The sequence below is a fragment of the Molossus molossus genome, unplaced genomic scaffold (assembly GCF_014108415.1).
Source record: "Molossus molossus isolate mMolMol1 unplaced genomic scaffold, mMolMol1.p scaffold_m16_p_2, whole genome shotgun sequence".
Classification (NCBI taxonomy): domain Eukaryota; kingdom Metazoa; phylum Chordata; class Mammalia; order Chiroptera; family Molossidae; genus Molossus; species Molossus molossus.
The window spans coordinates 108,975,883-108,998,054 of NW_023425355.1; the positions used below are offsets into that span (position 1 = coordinate 108,975,883).

General features: G+C 39.6%; 1 protein-coding gene across 18 annotated transcripts in view; it reads right to left on the minus strand.

Annotated features, from left to right (window-relative positions):
- The window catches only part of KDM6A (lysine demethylase 6A), a 270,740-nt gene that overhangs the window by 169,523 nt on the left and 79,045 nt on the right, over positions 1–22,172 (minus strand). For 11 of the 18 annotated variants that reach the window (XM_036270298.1, XM_036270290.1, XM_036270293.1 and 8 more), the window contains 2 exons: positions 11,040–11,148; positions 10,022–10,072 (listed from right to left, as the gene is read on the minus strand). In XM_036270298.1, the coding sequence (XP_036126191.1) occupies positions 10,022–10,072; positions 11,040–11,148 (160 nt within the window). The remainder of the gene's footprint in view (positions 1–10,021; positions 10,073–11,039; positions 11,149–22,172) is intronic. The other 7 variants (XM_036270305.1, XM_036270303.1, XM_036270296.1 and 4 more) reach the window with 1 other exon arrangement.

The following is a 22,172-nucleotide window of genomic DNA, read 5'->3' on the forward strand; positions in this document are numbered from 1 at the left end:
CTAGAAAGGAACTCAATTGTCTGGCTTCAAGGCAAGGACTGACGGGGCAGCTTTCTCCCAGAGTACTGACAGAGGCCATTGTTCCTCTGTTGGCTGGTGGGCCCCATATCTAAGTCTCCATCAACCTGGTTTGCCCTGCCCTGGTGATTCCCAGAGACTCCATCCCATCCAACATTCAGGTTCACCCAAGCCCTTCCCAGTGGATTTTCCATACAAACAGCCCATCCTGGCTCATGTTGCAGACCTTCCTATAATCTCTCAAAGTTTCACAAACCTCTAACAAGCAGCATCTGGTCTCAGCATGCTCCATACCTCTTACTAAAGTGGCTCCAGAACCAGCACTAGTAGCAGCCAGTCATGGCTCACAGCTTAGACTCTCCTGAGCACCTCCAAGCCCAGCAGAAACAGAAGTGATCTGCATATTGCTTTGTAGCACATGCCAAGTAGTCCCAGGCAAGGCACTTGAGGTGGCTGGCCTTGGCAAGCACCTCCTGGGAGGCTTCAGAACCAGTGCACCCAATGGATAGCTTCAGATCATGCTGAAGCATCATCTAAACACCTCCACAAGCTACACTCTTAAGGGGCAGACTCATCAAGCACTGAAGCGAGTTTTGCTCTGTGGGGTAGGTCAATGCACAGCAGCTCTTCCACTGTAGTTGTGGACAGTCCTCACAGCTGATCAGCCTGGTAGTAAATCCCTCCCATTCACATGCCAACAGCAATCAAGGCTCAAGTGCAAAAGGAGATTGCACAGGTATGTGTATGTGTGTGCACCTGACATGCCAGCTCAGGTGACTGAGGACACTGCACCACTGGTCCCTCCAGGACACCTACTATATAAGGCCACTCTACCAAGACTGGAGAGGTAGCAACTCTACCTAATACATAGAAACAAACACAGGGAAGCAAACAAAAGGATGAAACAAAGAAAGATACCCCAGATGAAAGAACAAAACTCCAAAAAAGAACTAAACAAAATATAGACAAGCAATCTACCAGATGTAGAGTTCAAAACACTGGTTATAAGAACATTCAAGGAACTTAGGGGAAGAATAGATGAACTTAGTGATAACTTTAACACAGAGATAGGAAACAAATATGGCGATGGAAAACAAACAAACAAAAAAGAACCAGTTAGAAATAAAGACTACAATAACTGAAATGAAGACCACATTACAGGGAATCAACAACAGAGTTGATGAAGCAAAGGATAAGTAGAGATTTGAAAGATAAGGAAGCAGGAAACATCTAATCAGAACAGCAAAAAAATAAATAAATCCAAAAATATGATGATAGTGTAAGGAGCCACTGGAACAACTTCAAGCATACCAACAGTTGCATTATGGGGGTGCCAGAAGGAGAAAAGAGAGAATTGGAACTGAAAACTTATTTGAAAAAAATGACAGAAAACACCCTAACCTGGTAAAAGAAACAGACATACAAGTCTAGGAAGAGCAGAGAGTCCCAAACAAGATGAAACCAAATAGGCCCACACCAAGACACATCAAAATTAAAGCAGCAAGAAAAAAGTAGTTAACCACAAGGAAGCTCCCATAAGACTGTCAGCTGCTTTCTCATGAGAAACTTTGCAAGCCAGAAAGATTGGCATGAATTAGTCAAAGTGATGAAAAGCAAGGACCTACAACCTCTACCCAGCTAAGCTACCATTTACAATTGAAGGATAGGTAAAGAGCTTCCCAGACATGAAAAAGCTAAAGGAGTTCATCATCACCAAACCAGTATTACAAGAAATATTAAAGGGTCTTCTTTAAGAAGAAGGAAAAAAATTAAATAAAATAAACACATACACACAAGTAATTAAATGGCAATAAATACTTACCTATCAATAATTACTTTTAAATGCAAATGGATTAAATGTTCTAATCAAAAGACATACGGTAACTGAAGGGATAACAAACCAAAACCCTTATATATGCTGTCTACAAGAGACTCACTTCAGATTGAAAGAAACACAGACTTAAAGGGATGGAAAAAGGTATTTTACGGAAATGGAAAGAAAAAAAAAAAAGCTTAAGTAGCAATAGTTATACCAAACAAAATGGACTTTAAAACAAAGGCTATAACAAGAGACAAAAAAGACCCGAACAATTCCAATTCTGGGTATTTATCTGAAGAAATCCAAAACAATAAGTTGAAAAGACATATCTGTCCACATGTTAACTGCAGCAGTATTTATAATAGCTATGATATGAAAGCAAACTAAAAGTCTACCAATAGATGAATGAATAAAGAAATAGTACATACGTACAATGGAATATACTCAGCCATAAAAAAAAAAGAATAAAATTGTGCCACTTGCAACAACTTGAATGGACACAGAGAATATTGTGCTAAGTAATATATGTCAGACAGCAAAAGACATGCCATACGATTTCACTCATGTGTGGAATACATAAAATAAACAAACAAGAGAAACAGAAATAGATTCAGATACAGAGAATATTTTGATGGTTGCCAGATGGGAGGGGGAGAGGAGGGATGGGTGTAAAAGGTGAAGGGGTTAAGAAGTACAAATTAGTAGTTGCAGAATAAATATTGGTGGGGATTTAAAGTACAGCATAGGGACTCCGGTCAAGATGGCGATGTAGATAAACGCAGTATTGCGTCCTCCCACAACCACATCAAAATTACAACTAAACTACAGAACAATCATCATTCAAAACCGCCTGAAATCAAGCTAAATGGAAGTACTACAACTAAAGTACAGCATAGGGAATATAGTTAATAATACAGTAAAATTATGTATGGTGTCAGATGGGTAGTAGATTTATCAGGGTATCACTTCATAAGTTATATAAATGTCTAAGCACTGGGTTTTACACCTAAAACTATCATTATATTGTACATCAACCATAATTTAAAAACTTATTTTGCAATTTTTTTTAATCACCAATGATGTATATAAATCAGTTATGGAATAGGTGTTCTCTCTCTACTGCTGGATGTGAAAAAGGAAGCGTGTATCACCAACTGCCACTGCAAAGGGAACTATACTTAGGTTGAAGCCCAAAGAAGATAGTAGAGGAAACAAAGTACCTGGGTACTTCTAGACTTCGACCTATTCCTACCACACAACTCATCTATGAACTTATGAGGCAATAAACCTTATTGTTTAGGCTAGAATGAGGTCCTTGCTATTTGTGCCTAAAAACATCCTAACCAGCCTGTTCAGTGTGGCTTAGTGGATTGAGCATGGTCCCATGGACTGAGAGGTCCCGGATCAATTCCAGTTCAGGGAACAGGCAGGATTGTGGGCTCCATCTCTGGTGGGAGGTGTGCAGGAGGCAGCCAATGGATGATTCTCACTCACACTGATGTTTCTATCTCTCTCTCCCTTCCTTTCTCTCTAACAAAAAAAAAATTATATATATATATATATATATATATATATAAATAAATAAAACAAAACGAAAACATCCTAACCAGTACAGGCCAAGGTCCCAAACAATTTTTGTGCAGTGCCATACTCAAACCTAGACCACCCTTTGGACGACGTTACAAAATTTCAATAAATTTGAAGGTTATGTATCCAAAAACCTGAAATAATATGTTGCACATCATAAAATTCCCATTTTAGAATTAGAGGAGCCCTTAAAGAGATAGTGTATGTCCTCCAAAGTAAGAAGAAACCATACAACACTTAAGGCAAGAGAAGCAAAGGGAAAAATGAACACATGGGACTACATCAAACTCAAAAGCTTCTGCACAGTGAAAGATACAATCATCAAAACAGAAAGGCTACCCACTGTATGGGAGAGCATAACTGCCAATGATATATCAGATAAGCGGTTAATTTCCAATATATATAGAGTGCTCATACAACTCAACAAAAGGAAGACAAAGAACCCAATTAAAAAATGGGCAGAGGAGATAAATAGACACCTCTCCAGAAAGGACATACAAATGGCTAACAGACATATGAAGAAATGCTCAACATGACTAATCATCAGAGAGACGCAAATTAAAACAACAATGAGGTATCACCTCACACCTGTCAGAATGGCCGCCATCAACAAATCATCAAACAACAAGTGTTGGTGAGGGTGTGAAGAAAAGGGGACTCTAGTACACTGCTGGTGGGTGTACAATGCAGACTGGTGCAGCCACTATGGAAAACAGTATGGTGTTACCTCAAAAAATTCTAAATTGAACTTCCATTTGACCCAGTGATCCCACTTCTAGGAATATACCCTAAGAAGCCGGAAACACCAATTAGAAAGAATATATGTGCCCCCATGTTTGTAGCAGCACTATTTACAATATCTAAGATCTGGAAACAGCCCAAGTGTCCATCAGTAGACGAATGGATAAAAAAGCAGTGGTACATATACACAATGGAGTACTATGCAGCTGTAAGAAAGAAAGATCTCTTATCCTTTGAGACGACATGGAGGGACCTGGAAAGTATTATCCTAAGCGAAACAAGCCAAACAGAGAAAGACAAGTATCATATGATCTCATTTATTTGTGGAATATAATGAACATAACAGTCTGGTGAATAGGATAGTCCCAGAGACGTGGAAGTGGGGTACAGACTGACAATCCCCAGAAGACGGGGTGGTAGGGGAGAGATAAACCACAGAACTTATATGCATGTATGCATAACCAATAGATATAGACAACAAAGCTGGAGATGGGCGGGGAAAATGGGGAGGAGGATGTCAATGGGGGTGGGGGAGAAACATCTGTAACAAAAACAAATTAATAAAAATAATTTTTTTTAAAAAAAGAAGAAACCTATGTGATTATTAGTTGGAAGAAACATGGTGAAGTAAGAAATAAGTATGAACCCTCAAATTCAAAGTCACAAAAGTAAATGCTCCAAATTTCAAGAACAGATTTGTAAAAGAGACATTTTTTCCATGAGCATTTTTTACTTTTCCACTCATTTACACATTTCCAAACAATTACAGTTTACCCATTAGGCCTAGCACCCTATTTTATGTAAGATCCTAACATATTTTGTTTCCTAGTCCAAATAAATTATTAAAACCCTAAAGACGATACAAGTACTCATCACCAGAGTCTCAACTAAAATCCTTTTAACAAAATCACAGACTGTATTTCTAATCTTTATGTCAGTTACCTAGCCACAGAAAAAATTCCTAGTCTACTCTAGATTTTTATAAAGTCTTCAATAGATAATACTGAAAACCATTTGTTTGGGCATCCTTATAAAGCTTAAAACCTGTTTCATAATGATTGTAGCATATGTCTAACTGGGTTCTCTACGTCCCTACATCATCTAACTTTCACTTTGTTATCCCCAAGTTCTTTATTGGCTCAAGAGGTCCTTTGTTCATCCCACTAGGAAATCAGTTTCACTGTATATAAATGACTGATGTGTCTAGCTCTCTAACTACCTTTCTACCTTTTCAAATCTATGCCTAAAACACATCTTCATATAGATAGATAGATGAATGTTAATACATATTAACATTTGAAAACCCTCTGGACAGCATCTACCACAACAGACCTTTGTTCCTGTCTCTCCACAGGTTTGAAAAGATTTCCGATTAGAGAGATAAGCAAACAGAAGTTGGAAAAGTTTACTCCTATGTCAGTATCTTCACTGAGGTCTTCATGTCAAACTAATGCATCTACTGAAATCTCAGATTTACTACTTCTCTGTCATTATTAAAATAATATATTCAAGGTCTTTGTATCTCACATTTGGCTTACTACAAGAGACGCCAAGTAGGTATCTTCTTTGTGTTCCTTCAGTGTGTTCTCCCACCAGCTCTCTAGTTCTTGAAGCTACGATAAATTTTGCTTGTTGCCTGGACACATGCTTCTGACAACCTGGGTTATGGTCACTATTGTGCTTACTTGGGTTATTTCTCAATTGTATTTCTAATTCTAGGCCATGAGTAGATGGAAGAAAATTGGTGATCACCAAATTGTGATGAAAGGGCATGAAGGCATCAGTGATTTTTTTTTTAAACATAAAATACATTTATGAAGTTATATGGAGAAATAGGGTACAATAACTGTGAACACAATGAAAACACATGAACAATCACTTTAACTGTATCAGCTTTCAGAGATACATAATATTCATTCTATGGATATTATATGTCATGTCTATGACAGTCTATGATAGTATATGTCTATATTCTGGATTTTTATTTCATTTTTATTGGAAAAGTAAATCTCTATTGTATAGCAAACATATATACTATGCAAACTAATTCCAAATGACTCTCTACCTGAAAGAAGCTTTAAACAAAGAGAAGATTCTAAAAAGAATCAAAACCTTTACTTCCAACAGCCATAACAATAAAGAAATAAATGAACCATGCAAGAATAAAAAATATTTGTCCTGGCTGGTTTGGCTCAGTGGTTACAGCGTCGGCCCAGAGACCAATGAGTCATGGGTACGATTCCAGTCAAGGGCACATACCTCGGTTGCAGTTCGTCCCCAGCACTGGATGGGGTCATGCAGGAGGCAACCACTCGATGTGTCTCTGTGTCTCTCTCTCTCCCTCTCTTTCTCTCTCCCTCCCACTCTATCTGAACAAAAATGGAAAAATATCCTCAGGTGAGAACTTAAAAAAAAAAAGAATAAAAAATATTGACAATTTTTGGAGAAACAAAACTCAAAATTATTGAAAAATACGTACTTCCTGTTTTTATAATATATATATCCTAAGATGGAGTATTGTCATTCTACCCAAGAAAGACAAAAAAGAGAAAGCTCACCAACTCTGACTTAAGACTTCTATTAACAACTCTTGGAATGCAACTTGTCCTAGCCATTTGTAATTTGAGGAACTAAAACAATGAAAACCTATTTTGAGTGACAGATAATGCTACAAAAGACTTGAAGGAAGGAGGAAAGGAAGGAAAATCTATCATTGGCTGGAATTTCAGGGGAAGCTTCTAGCTCACTACAACCATGAAGAAAATATTTTTTAAAGTTCTTCACACTAGTATAAGCAATGATTAATTATTATATCGCCTTCAAGTACATTTACTTCTGAAACTCCCACTATCCATCCACCTAGTCTCTTACCTTATGATTTCTATGTTTTTTATGATTTTGCTACATACTTCGAGGTAATTTGCTACTTAATTTCCTAAGCAACTAATTTAACTTAGTGACTACCCTTTCATATAATGTGCCACACATATTTACAAATCTTTACATATAATTCTATTAATCTGCACCTAGGCTCCATCACATATATTTACAAGAATATATATGCTTGCCTTTCAGCCCAGGGTTTTGTCTCTAAGGTTGTTCTCCAACCCAAAAAAAAAAAAAGAAATCACTACACCATCTCCATGGCTTAAGGCAGCTCCATCAGCTGTTTCGTTCACCTGAGATTAATAAATTAGCTCTGGGGTTAATATGATAGACACTGTGAAGAACCACTCAAATCCCACTTGAAGGAAAGACTATTGAGAGTCCTACATGCAGACACAGACTCTAGCAGTGAACTGCCTTAGCTACAGAGAGCTTCCTTGCTGGAAGTCACACTCCTTCCCAGGCAGGCCCACATCCATTATCGAATGGATGGAATATAAAGGCCTAGTCATCTTGCCAACTTGGGACAGCTATGAAGGGCTATTCTAGTTCCAGAGCTCCTGAAAGAGTAGGCCAAGGCTATCAGCTTAACTTCTCCCTCTGTCTAATCATGGTTCCATCCCCCACCATCCATAGGTGTTGATCCTAACAGTATTCCTTACTAAACATCTTGCATGCTAAAGTCCCTCCAGAGGAATCCACCCTACAATAGGCCAAGCACAATGAGCCTCCATTTTCCCCACAATCCTCTAACCAATTACTTTTTATGATAAGTTCCTAGAAGCCAAATGACTAAATCAAGTGACAGAAATTTTCTTAAACCCTTCATACATTAGCAACAAGCAAGGCTTAAAAAACAAAAAAAAAAGGTTTATAAAGTCTTTTTTTTCCTGCTTCAAATTCATCTGAAATGACAGGAAAAAAAATATTTTTAATGAATAAATCCATAACAGGAATGATAATCAAAGTATACCATCTGCACACCAGAAAAACTTTAGGCCTTTCTATAAGATAGGAAACACATGGGATCAGAATGACAAAAAAGAGCAGAAAAACCACAGTCCAAAATGTACACACACACACACAAAAAAAACGAGTAGAATTCTACCATTTTCTACTACAAAAGTTTTTCACAAGGAACCCACGCTCAGAAAATTTCACACAACAATGACAAATCAGGACAATAATTAAAAAACTATCTTCAGAATAACAAGGCCAGTAAATTCCCCACAAAATATATACCTAAGTAGTTTACTCACATGTTCATTGCAAGGCTTATGTTTACTTCCCAAAAAATTATGGTATATAATCTGTTCTCTAAAAATAACACATCTAGGGGGTTGGAGGTTCTCATCTTGCACTGGTTCCAAAGAGAGAACAATGAAGCAAGCAGCCTAAGGTAACAAATGTTTCCATCAATGGGGGGGGGGGGGGGGGGGGGGCAAACACAGTGCCACTAGAGAGTGACCAGTTTTGTACTTACAGGAAGATGGTGACGGTGAAGAGAATGGGTAGAAAGAATTCCATAACTGGTATTTAAAGGGGAATTTTTTTAAAAAGTGGTAATGTGCCCAGCTGGTGTGGCTCAGTGGTTGAGCATAAACCTATGCACCAAGAGGTTGCTGGTTCGATTCCCAGCCCAGGTTGTGGGCTTGATCCTCAGTACGGGAGTGCAGGAGGCAGTTGATCAAGGTTGAAGCTTCTCTCTCTAACTGATGTTTCTATCTCTCTCACCCTTCATCTCTCTCTAAAAGATCGATTTACGTACCTATCAACAATGGAATCTACAAACAAAATGAACAGGCAGAACAGAAACATTCTCATAGATACAGAGAACATTTTGTTGGTTGCCAGATGGGAGGGGGTTTGGGGGAATGAGTGAAAAAGGTGAAGAGATTAAGAAGTACAAATTCATTGGTAGACTGACAAACCTCAAAGGGAAAGGGTTTGGGGGGTGGGAAGAAATAAACCAAAGAACTTATATGCATAACCAATGGACACAGACAATAGCGTGGGAAAAGGCGGGAGGGGGGCAGGAATGGGGAGGAGAGGGTCAATGGGGGGAAAAATGAGGAACATCTGTAATACATTCTATATTCAACAATAAAGATTTAAAAATAAATAAAATAAAAGATCGATTTTAAAAAATTTAAAGAATAAAATAAAGAAATAAGAAAATAAAAGTGGGAATGTGGTCAATAAAGCTTCAAGGAAGATTACCAAAAAACCTCACATCTAGGAAATAGAAGCCTTCAGCTTGAAATACTTAAAATACATATTATGTATACTTGTGCATGCATCCTCTCATTCCTCTTATTCCTATAACAAATAATCAACCTACTGACTACCTATTAATGCCCAGTTCTTCTGTACAATGGTAAGTAGATCTAAGAGCACATCCTTTCAAAGACTTAAATGCTTAGGTTATCTTTCTCTTCTCATATTTTATTAGATTAGTCTCACCAGCTAGCTTGCCAAAATAGTCCAGTTGCCACATGCCCCCACCTCACCTTCCAAACAAAACACCTCCAAAACAAGTATCTGTATTCTTCATTACCTTCACAGCCAAATATTATAAATAGAAAATGTAGCTAAATTCATCAACTAGTAATTTTCAAAGCCAATACATATTTTAATGACCACTAAGCAGCAAAGACACATTTGCAAACCTAATTTTCAAGTATGGGTCTCTATTTATGTGCTCTCAAATTAGTGTGCTATACAAGAAAAAGGTACAGCATTAAAAAATTAGATTGCACAGATTTCTATTATGTTTCATTTGTATAATGGTTTCCTTTAAATAACTTACTAGTTTTAATTAAAATATCTAAAAGTATTAAATAATTATTAATATCTATTACCCTCAAGCCATATTGCTAAATACTAACCTGAAAGTTTCACATAGCTAAACCTGAGCTATCATCCTCCGCCCCCACCCCTCATTTTACAGATTAGAAGATAGAAACTCACGGATGCAAATAATCAAATAATGGTAATGCAGCTGTAAACAATAGAGATGAGCTGTGTAAAACAAAAACAAAACAACAAAAAAATCTAACTTCATACCCCTTGGATTACACCCGTCTCAAACTAAAATTGCATTTTCATTAGGAAAGTGTTCACTTCAATTAACACAAAAGTGGTGCTATAAAACAACAACATTAAACACCAACAATCCTTACATCTGACCATGAAATAACCTACCAGTTGTTCTACCCGCTAAACACATATGTGGAAAATAAGCATAATAAATCCATCCATTCCACATTAAAATGTTTACTATGATCAAAAGGTTAAAATGTTCTTGCTTATAAAAATACAGTTTATCTTCGCTATGGATTTTGCCTTTGGTATTAAGGGAGGTACTTATTTGGGGGTGCTTTTAACTTCCTGAGTAATCGTCTGGGTCAGCAGTTTGGTACCATAAAAAGGACACATCTTGGGATACTACCTCCAGTTATTTAACCCACGTAATTCTTACAGGAAAAAAATTTTCAAATGAATAAAAAATGTTTTATCCAATGCCCAAGCTCATATGTAATCATCTCTCTGTGTTACTTACCTTTACAATAAGATGGCTACAGAACACATTTTTGTTCAAATATTTTCTAGGTAAAATGGAAGTTATACAGCCAGAATAAAAAAGAGAAATGCTGAGTTTGGGATACTTTTGTAAAGTGTCCACCAATGGCTCACTTTCCACTATGGTACAGCCTTTGATGGGCAGGGATTTTTCATAGGGCAGAACAAAACAGCAGTGCACACATAGGTGGTTATCAGTTTAACTGAGTGATCTACTGATAATTTACATGGAGTTACATGAATTCTTCACATTTCCATCTACCCCGCTTTATTTTCCAATTTTTTATGATGTTCACAACTTACAATATTTTAGAAGTAAAAATAGTAGTACCCTTGATAGAGTAAAATTACAATTATTTTAAACACATATATAAATCAAACAGTAATTAACAAGGGGAAAAATTACCTTTTGGATAATCTTCCAATAAGAGGTTGAAGTGACCTAATTGACAAAAGAAATCAGACTCCACTTTTCCTTCAGCTTTTAAGATTAGAGACTCGTAGCAGCGAACAGCCTAGAAATAAAAAATACAAACATTTAAGAAAAAGACAAAACCCTAAAATGCATTTCCTTCCTGAGATAATGCACATATATTCCATTCAATTACCCAAGAAATCAATATATTTCACTTCTACCTCAGACATAGTCAATGTAGCATTCTTTATTTATTTTTGGAGGGAAGAAGGGAGAGGGAGAGAGGGGAGAGGGAGAGAGGGGAGAGAGAGAAAGAGAAAGAAACATCAATGTGAGAGAGATACATCAATCGGTTGCCTCCCATACGTGCCCCGACCAGGGATGAAACCCATGACCCTCCAGTACACGGGACAATACTCCAACCAACTGAGACACACCGGCGAGGGCAAATGCAGCGTTCTTTAGAATACCTAAGTATTTATTAAAAGAAACACTATTTATGGCATAATAGCTTTTCCTATCTATAAAATGGAAATGCGTGCCAAATAAGATAATGTAGGAGCACTTTGATAATTTTATTCATGTTATAAATCTAAATTATTACTGTGACCCCGTCAATATAAATAAATAATATCCATCTTTTGCACAGATGGAAAGAACTTTATTAAGTTATGTGAGAATTCATAGAATCTCCAGAGTAATTTTAATAGCTTCCATTTATACTTAACAGGTACTTTAAGCCATAATCTCTACCACTTTAAACTACCATAAATTGCCTTTCAACTGACTTCTCATGATATACTTCAAACCCACCAACTCTAATTCTTTTCCTAATCATTCACCCACTTCAATACATGCATTAGGCACACCCTCTCATTGTTCTTGCCCTGAAGAAAAGAGAGAAAAAAACATAATATTTTAAGGTTTTTGTTTTTTTTCTAAATCCTGGACACTGCATGAGAAAACTAATGATAAGAAAAACAGAATTCTGGAGTCTGAAAAATTCCAGTTGTTATTAGCTACAGAAGAGCATGGGGAATGTACCTCCCCCACCCCGGAGTATTAACAACACTCAAAGGGCTGGCAAAAGGAATAAAATTAGAAAAGTTCATGGGCTTCTGGTCAAGATTGTGGGGTAGGTGCCCTGGCCAGTTTTGCTCAGTGGTTAGAGGGTCGGTCAGCAGCACAGAGAGACCCAGGTTCGGTTCCCGCTATGGGCAAGTACCTCAGTTGCAGTTTGTCCCTGGCCCTGGTTGGGTCATGCGGGTGGCAGCAACTCGATGTGTCCCTTTCATGTCAATGTTTCTCTCTCTCCTTCCCACTCTATCTGAACAAAAAATGGAAAAATGTCCTCGGGTAAGGATAAAAAAAAAAAATTAAAAAGATTGTGGGGTAGATAAATGCAGTACTTGCATTCTTCCACAACCACATCAAAATTACAACTAAACTGCAGAACAACCATCATTCAAAACCACCTGAAATTCAGCTGAATGGAAGTCCTACAACTAAGGATATACAGAAGCCACATCCACACTGGTAGGAGGGGTGGAAATTTGGAACAAGCTGGTGCCACACCCACATGTGGCAGATAAAAATCAAGAGGGATATCCTGGCTGTGGGGGGTCCCCTCTGAGGAGCAAGAGGTCCCAGCCCTACACCAGGACTCTGAGCCAAGGGTTCCAGTGTCAGGAAGAGAAGTCCCCATAACTTCTGACTGTAAAAACCAGTGGGGTTGTGGCTGAGTGAGACAAAAGGCCTCTGTTGTCCCAGGTGTTCCTCTTAAAGAGCCCACGCATGGACTTACTCAGATTCACTCCCTGGGAGCTACATCACCAGGGTAGCTGCTTGAAGGGCACCAGGGACACACAGGGAAAAGTTGAATGGTCTGGAATCAAGGCCAAGTCTGGGGTGGCAACTCGCTCTCAGACACAAGTGCTAGCAGAAGCCACTATTTCTTTGAGTTCTTCTCACACGAAGCCAGCAGGCGGATGCCATATCTGAGTCTCCATCAACCTGTCTAATACTGTTCGCCCTGTAGAAATGATTCCTTGAGACCCCACCCCATCCAACTTGGTGGCCCACCCAAGCTGTTTCCACTGACTTTTCCATAATGATGGCCTGTCTTGGCTCATGCTACACTTTCCTAAAATCTCTCAAACAAGCAGCATCTGGCCTTGATGTGCCCCATAACTCTTGCTAAGTTGTGCCAGGCCTGGCACTAGCAGCACCCAGCCTTACTTAGTCAGTATCTTGGCCTCGCCTGGGGACCTCCAAGCCCAGTACAAGTTGCAGCCATCTGAGGATCACCTAGTAGTTCAGGCTGTCCACAAGCAGTGGCAGACCTTGGCCAACACCTCCCGAGAGAGCAAAGAGCCATCCCACTTGACGGATAGCTTCAGACCATGTCAAAGCAACATCCAGCCACCTCCAGAAGCAACACACTCAAGGGGCAAACTCAGTGGGCACCAGAGCCCTGCTGAAATAAGACTTGCTCCCTGGGGTAGGCCCCTGCACAGCACATTCTTCATGGTGGTCAAAGTCAGTCCTTGCAGCCAACTGACCTGGGGGTAAATCCCTCCCAGTGACATGCCAACAACAATCAAGGCTCAACTACAACAGGAAGGTGAACACACCCCACACAGGGGGCTGACTTGGAGTGCTCAACTGGAAAGACTGTACCACTGGGCCTACAGGAAACCTACTAGAGTAGGCCACTCTGTAAGCCCAGGAGATGTAGCAGCTCTATCTAATACATAGAAACAAACACAAGGAGGCTACCAAAACGAGGAGACAAAAAACATGCCCCAAATGAAAGAACAGAGCAAAACTCCAAAAAAAGAACTAAACAAAATGGAAACAAGCAATCTACCAGATGCAGAGTTCAAAGCACTAGTAAGGATGTTCCATGAACTTAATGAGAACTTCAACAGAAAAAAAAGGACATGGAAACCATAAAAAAGAACCAGTCAGAAATGAAGAATAGATTAACTAAAATGAGTAATTTACTGTAGAGTAGATGAAGCCAAGAATCAAATCAGTGATTTGGAATATAAGGAAGTAAACAAACAAACAAAAAAAAGATGGCGGCGGGCAGGACCAGAAGGAGGGTGAGTGTATGAGAGAGTGAGCGAGTGTGTGAGAGAGTGTGAGTGGACATGAAGGTGGACTACCAAACCCAAGAAGTAGAGCAGAAGGTTCCAGTGCTGTGGACAGGAGCAACCGGATACCGTGGTAAGTGGCCCTTCAGGGTGCTTCTCCCTGAGCTGTGGGAAGGTCCCACGATTTTGGAAGATCCCGGGTCTTCCCTGAGAGGAGGCAATAGCTGCAACCTGAGCCCACCAGCACACCTGGCACCATGGGACCAGTGGACACTCTGTGTCAACACAGACCAGTGCACAGTAATGGAGCTCCCAAGGTGCCAGTCACAGAAGCCGTGGACAGCCAGGAGCCCAGCACCATCTCCCATAGTAGCAGCCCTATCAGAGTCAAGATATACCCCCAGCAACGGAGGCTGGGGAGCAGAAATCTATCCACAGGCAGCAGAAGCAAAGACCACCAGCTGCGATCCATCCCTAAAAACTACAGCAAAAGTTGAGCAGGAGTTGAGCCTCACAAAGCACCAACACTCCCCAGCCTCCAGCAGCTGGGCCTGGGGCTCCACCAAGGCCTGTGCAGTCCAGTAGCTCACAAGAACAGTGGAAAGCTAGAGCCACAGAGAGACTTGTGCGATCCAGCTGCCAACCAGCAGGAACGGCACGGTGCAGGGACACCAGAGAGGAAATGCGACCCAGCAGGGACGGTGAGATCCAATTATCCGCGGGTCCTGCAGGTAGCTAAAGGACAAGAGAGGCCTGGGCAACTCAGCAGGGACTGTGCGATCCAATTACACACGGGAGTTGCAGGGAGCTGAAGCACCAGAGACACCTGTGCAACCCAGCAATGACTGCGCGATCTACTTATCCACAAGGCCCGTGAATAGCTGACGCACCAGAGAGGCCTCCCTGACAAAGAACAGACTGTGTCAGCCAGGTTCCCACGGGACCTGCAGGGAGCTGAAGCACCAGAGAGGCCTGCGTGACCCAACAGGGACTGTGCCATCCAGTGTCTTGCGGGACATGAGGGGTGTTGAAGAACCACAGAGGCACGTGCGACCCAGCAGGGACTGCGTGATCTAGTTAGCCACGGGGCCTGTGGGGTGCTGAAGCACCAGAAAGGCCTGTGCAACCAAGCAGCCCATAACTTAGGCATAGAGCCTGGTCACCAGAGGGACTGTGCAATCCAGTTACCCACAGGACCTGCAGGGTGCAGGGGCACCAGAAAGGCCTGTGTGTCCCAGCTGCACACAAGACAGGCATAGAGGATGTGAAAAAGAAGGCAGAGTAAATAGAAGTCACGCAGACGATCTCCCAGGACCAAAGCGGAATTACAACTAAAATAAAGACAAATCCTCGGAAAAAAAGCAACAGAAAAGCAGCAGGACAGGACCATATAACCAGGGATACTGATAGGATCTGCGCAGGCACAAGAGGGTGGCGGGCTGGGAGCCCATGGACAGCAGCAGTCTTACCTGTGAGCAACACCCTTGGGGAATAAACACAAATCCCACTCCACAGCACAGAGAACCAGGACAGAGCGCTAAAAAAGCCACAGCCACTCACCTGGTGGCCACGGCACAGAGAGGGCAGACGGGGTTGGAAATATGTGGGGTCAACCTGGGATTTGGAGGGCACTCAGAGATTTTGCTGAGTTGTGCCCACAAAGGACGATGGCCAGGGTAGTCCTTCCCCAAGGTGTGCAGAAAAGCAGCAGCCCCCCACCGCACCCCCAAGATACAGCCTTTCCCAGGTGAGGCAAAGAAATAAAAACTGAGGTTCATTAACAACCTGCACTATCCCACCCTCTGGAAATCCTCTTAGGCAGAACACCAGGGCCACATTCTAACACACTGAGTAACTGACACAACTAGCCACCAGGAAAAAGCAAGAGGATAATTGAACCTTTCGTTGGCTTGCAAACCTACCCAGGAAAGTAAGACTTGACAGTTCTGTTTAACGTGTGCCCACGCAGGCTCATCCGAACCCCGTAGGGAGCCACAAAGAGGAGAACACCAACACCACAGGGAAAATTTGGCAGGCTCCAAAACCCACTGAGACAGCCAAAACGGTGAAAAAAAAAAAATCCCAAATGAAAGAACAAGAGAACTCTATTGAAGATGAGATCAAGGAAATGCAGCTAAGCAAATTATCAGAGGTTGAGGTCAGAGCAAAGACCTTGAGGAAGCTCAACAGCACGAGTAAGAACATCAACAACATGGGTAAAGATATAGAAAGAGTGAAAACCAACCAAGTGGAAATTAAGAATGATATAGCAGAAATTAAGAACACATTGGAAGGACTAAACAGCAGAGTAGAGGAAGCTGAGGACCGGATCAGTGAATTAGCAGACAGGGTAGAAAAAAATCAACCAATCAGAAAAAAAAAAAAAAAAATTAAAAAACAGGAAGATAGCTTAAGAGAACTGTGGGACAACTTGAAACATAATAACATTTGCATTATAGGAGTCCTGGAAGAGGAAGAATATAGGAAAGGATTAGAGAATATAGTTGAAGAAATAATCACAGAAAACTTTTCTAACTTGGTGAAGGAAGAAGGCATTCAAGTTTAATAAGCACAGAGAGCCCCAAGTAAGAAGAAGCCAAACAGGCCCACACCAAGACACATAGTAATTAAAATGCCCCAAATCAAAGACAAAGAGAAAATCCTAAAGGCAGCAAAAGATAAGCAACAAGTTATCTACAAAGGAAACCCCACAAGGCTCTCAGCTGACCTTTCAACAGAAACACTACAGGCGAGAAGGGAATGGCATGAGGTATACAAAGTCATGACAATCAGGGATCTGAGCTTTCCAGACAAAAAAAGGCTAAGGGAATATATTAACACCAAACCACATGCAAGATATGATAAAATGACTGCTGTAATTAGTAAACGAAACAAGAAGAAAAATGAAAACACACTAAGCAAAAATGGCAATAAATAAGCACATATCAATTATCACCTTAAATGTGAATGGTTTGAATGCTCCGATAAAAAGACACAGAGTAGCTGACTGGATAAGAAAGCATGACTGACCTATATGTTGTTTACAAGAGACCCACCTCCCAACAAAAGACTCACATAGGTTGAAAGTGAAGAAATGGGAAAAAATCTTCCAAGCAAACAAACAGGAAAAAAAAGCTGGGGTAGCAATACTCATATCTGATAAAGTAGATTTTAAAATGAAGACCACACCTAGAGACAAATACAGCCACTACATAATATTGAAAGGATCTATCCAACAGGAAGATATCACCTTGGTAAACATATATGCACCCAGTATAGGAGCACGAACATATATTAAAAATCTTCTGGAGGACTTCAAAGGAGAAATTGACAGCAGTACAATCATATCAGGGGCTTCAACACCCTGCTGACAACACTGGATAGATCTTCTAGGCAAAAAATTAACAGGGACACACAGACTCTAAATGAAGCGCTAGATCAAATGGATTTAATAGATATCTACATAGAATTACACCCCAAAACCGCAGAATTCACATTCTTCTCAGGTGTACATGGGACATTCTCAAAGACAGACCACATGCTAGGACACACACTAAGTCTCTACTAGTTCAAGAAGATTGAAATTATATCAAGGATCTTTTCAGATCACAATGGCGTGTAACTAGAAATCAACTGCAACAAGAATATGCAATGACAATTGAAAACATGGAGGTTAAATAGCATGTAATTGAACAATGAATGGGTTACTATGGAGATCAAGGAAGAAATTATAAACTTCCTGGAATCCAATGAAAATGAACATACAACAACACAAAATCTATGGGATGCAGTGGAAGCAGTTCTGAGAGGGAAGGTCATAATAGTACAGACCTACCTCAAGAAGCAAGAATAATTTCTAACAGAATATCTAACCTTACAACTTAAAGAGCTAGAAGGCAAACAAAAATAAAACCCCAGAGCAAGTAGAAGGAAGGAAATAGTAAAGATCAGAGTAGAAATAAATGACATGGAGACCAAAAAGACAATTCAAAGGATCACTGAAACAAAGAACTGGTTCTTTGAAAAGACAAACAAGATTGATGGACCCTTAGCTAGACTCACAAAGAAAAAAGAGAGAGAAGCCAAACACAAAAAATCAGAAATGAAGAAGGAGAAATAATAGCTGACACCACAGAACTACAAAGGATTGTTAACAAACATTATGAACAATTATATGGCAACAAATTCGACAATCTAAGGAAAATGGACCAACTTTTAGAAACACATAGTCTCCCAAAACTGAACCTGGAAGAGATTGAAAACTTGAACAAACCAATAACAACAGAAGAAATTAAAGATGTAATCAAAATTCTCCCAGCAAAACAAAAGCCCAGGCCTGGATGGCTTCACGGGGGAATTTTACCGAACATTCAAAGAACTCATATCCATCCTCCTCAAACTATTTCAAAAATTTCAAGAAGAAGGAAGACTTCCAAACTCGTTTTATGAGGCCAGCATAATTCTTATTCCAAAACCGGAAAAAGACACTACAAAGAAAGAAAACTACAGACCAATATCACTGATAAACATAGATGCCAAAATCCTGAACAAAATACTAGCAAATGGAATCCAGCAATACATCACAAAAATTATTCACAATCACAAAGTGGGATTTATCCCTGGGATAGAAGGCTGATACAATATTCGCAAATCAATCAATAAATAAACCCACATAAACAAAATGAAAGATAAAATCAAGTGATCATATCAATAGACGCTGAAAAAGCATTCAACAAAATCCAGCATCCATTTCTGATAAAAAACGCTCAGAAATATGGGAATAGAGGAATCATATCTCAACATAATAAAGCCATATATGAAAGATCTACAGCCAACATCATACTCAATGGGCAAAAATTAAAAGCATTTCCCTTAAGAACAGCAACAAGGCAAGGATGCCCACTTTCGCCACTCTTATTTAACATAGGACTGGAAATCTTAGCCACAGCAATCAGACAAAAATAAATAAATAAATAAAAGGGATCCAAATGGGAAAGGAGGAAGTAAAACTGTCATTATTCACAGATGACATGATACTATATTTAGAAAACCTGAAAGACTCCATGAAAAATTTACTAGACTTAATAAATGAATTTGGCAAAGTAGCAGGATACAAAATTAACATCAAGAAATCAATGGCATTCTTATACACCAATGATGAACTCACAGAAAGAGAAACTAAGAAAACAATCCCATTTACCATTGCGGCAAAAAATTAAGATACCTAGGCATAAATTTAACCAAAGAAATGAAGGACCTATTCACAGAAAACTACAAGTCATTGAAAAAAAAACAAATAGAGGAAGATATAAAAAAGTGGAAGTACATACCTTGTTAATGGATTGGAAGAATTAACATCATTAAAATGTCCATAATACCCAAACTAATCTATAGATTCAATGGAATCCCCATCAAAATACTAACGACATACTTCACAGAACTAAAACAAATACTTCAAAGGTTCATATGGAACCAAAAAAGACCCCACCTAGCCACAACAATCTTGAAAAAGAAGAACAAAGTTGGAGGGATCACATTACCAGATTTCAGGTTATACTACAAAGCCACTGTAATCAAAACAGCCTGGTACTGGCACAAGAACAGACATATAGACCAGTGAAACAGAACAGAGAACCCGGAAATGGACCCAAGGCAATATGCTCAATTAATATTTGACAAAGGTGGCAAGAGCATACAGTGGAGCAAAGACAGCCTCTTTAGTAAATGGTGTAGGGAAAATTGGACAGCTACATGCAAAACAATGAAACTAGACCATCAACTTACACCATACACAATAATAAACTCGAAATGGATAAAAGACTTAAATGTGACTCAGGAATCCATTAAAATCCTTCACGAAACTAGGCAACAAAATTTCAGATATCATATGCAGCAGAATTTTCACTGATACATCTCCTAAGGCAACAGAAACAAAGGAGAAAATGAACACATGGGACTACATCAAACTCAAATGCTTCTGTAAAGCAAAAGAAACAATCATCAGAATGGAAAGGCAACCCACTAAATGGGAGAACATCATTGCCAATGACATATCAGATAAGGGGTTAATTTCCAATATATATAGAGTGCTCATACAACTCAACAAAAGGAAGACAAAGAACCCAATTAAAAAATGGGCAGAGGAGATGAATAGAACACCTCTCCAAACAGGACATACAAATGGCCAAGAAACATATGAAGAAGTGCTCAACATCACTAATCATCAGAGAGATGCAAATTAAAACAACAATGAGGTATCACCTCACACCTGTCAGAATGGCCGCCATCAACAAATCATGAAACAACAAGTGTTGGCGAGGGTGTGGAGAAAAGGGGACCCTAATACACTGCTGGTGGGAATGCAGACTGGTGCAGCCACTATGGAAAACAATATGGTGTTACCTCAAAAAATTCTAAATTGAACTTCCATTTGACCCAGTGATCCCACTTCTAGGAATATACCCTAAGAAGCCTGAAACACCAATCAGGAAGAATATATGTACCTCCATGTTCATAGCAGCACTATTTACAATAGCTAAGATCTGGAAACAGCCCAAGTGTCCATCAGTAGACGAATGGATAAAAAAGCTGTGGTACATATACACAATGGAGTACTATGCAGCGGTAAGAAAGAAAGATCTCTTATCCTTTGAGACGACATGGAGGGACCTGGAAAGTATTATCCTAAGCGAAACAAGCCAAACAGAGAAAGACAAGTATCATATGATCTCATTTATTTGTGGAATATAATGAAAATAACAGTCTGATGAATGGGGTCGTCCCAGAGACGTGGAAGTGGAGTATAGACTGACAATCCCCAGAAGTGGGGGGGTGGGAGAGAGATAAACCACAGAACTTATATGCATGTATGCATGAACAATGGACATGGACAACAAAGCTGGGGACAGGGCAGGGAGGAAGGGAGAGGGTGGAATCAGTGGGGCATAAAGGAGAAACATCGCCCTCTTATAACAAAAATAAATTAATTAAGTAAAAAAAAATTTTAAAAAAAGAAGCCTGAAACACCAATCAGAAAGAGTATATGTACCTCCATGTTCGTAGCAGCACTATTTACAATAGCTAAGAACTGGAAACAGCCCAAGTGTCCATCAATAGTCCAATGGTTAAAAAAGTTTTCATACATATACACAATGGAGTACTATGCAGCTGTAAGAAAGATCTCTTTTCCTTTGAGACGACATAGAGGGACCTGGAAAGTATTATCCAAAGCGAAACAAGCCAAGCAGAAAAAGACAAATACCACATGGTATCACTCATTTGTGAAATATAATAAACATAACAGTCTGAGGAATAGAGTAGACCCAGAGAAGTGAAAGTAGGGTACAGACTGACAACCCTCAGAAGAGGGGTTAGTGAGGGGAGAGAAGAAATAAACCATAGAACTTACATGCATGTACACATAACCAATGGACATGAACAACAAAGCCGGTGACCGGGTAGGGGGGATGGGGAGGAGGGTGTCAACGGGGTGAAAAAGGAGAAACATCTGTATCGAAAATAAAATTAAATATAAAAATAAATACAGGTGTATGTGACAGGGTTGGCGCTATAATGTACTTATGCAGACCAGGCACACATGTGTAGAGAGCAGCTACTTTGTAGAACGTAGCTACTTTGTTAAAAGTAGCTACTGAGTTAAAGGCAGCAGTATTGGAGGTAAAACGACACTTCATGAATTATAATTAATGGATAAATGTAAAATCATCAACCACTGCTATATATATATATATATGTACCATGGGAACTTAATCTGGATGCTGATCAGTCTTTTTATATTCAGCTGTGGTTGATGTGAATACTGCCCCCTTGTGATAGTATCAGGTATGTAAACAAAACAACACAGAGAATGGTAAATCATAGGAAACTTTAATGAACTGTATTGACTAAACTATGCCATGTATCATTTTTTGTATTACTAAAGCTATTGTTTTATATTATTTTCATCAGCAAACCATCCCATGACAATAGATCCTGTACAGAAGAACATTAAGAAAAGAAAATATAG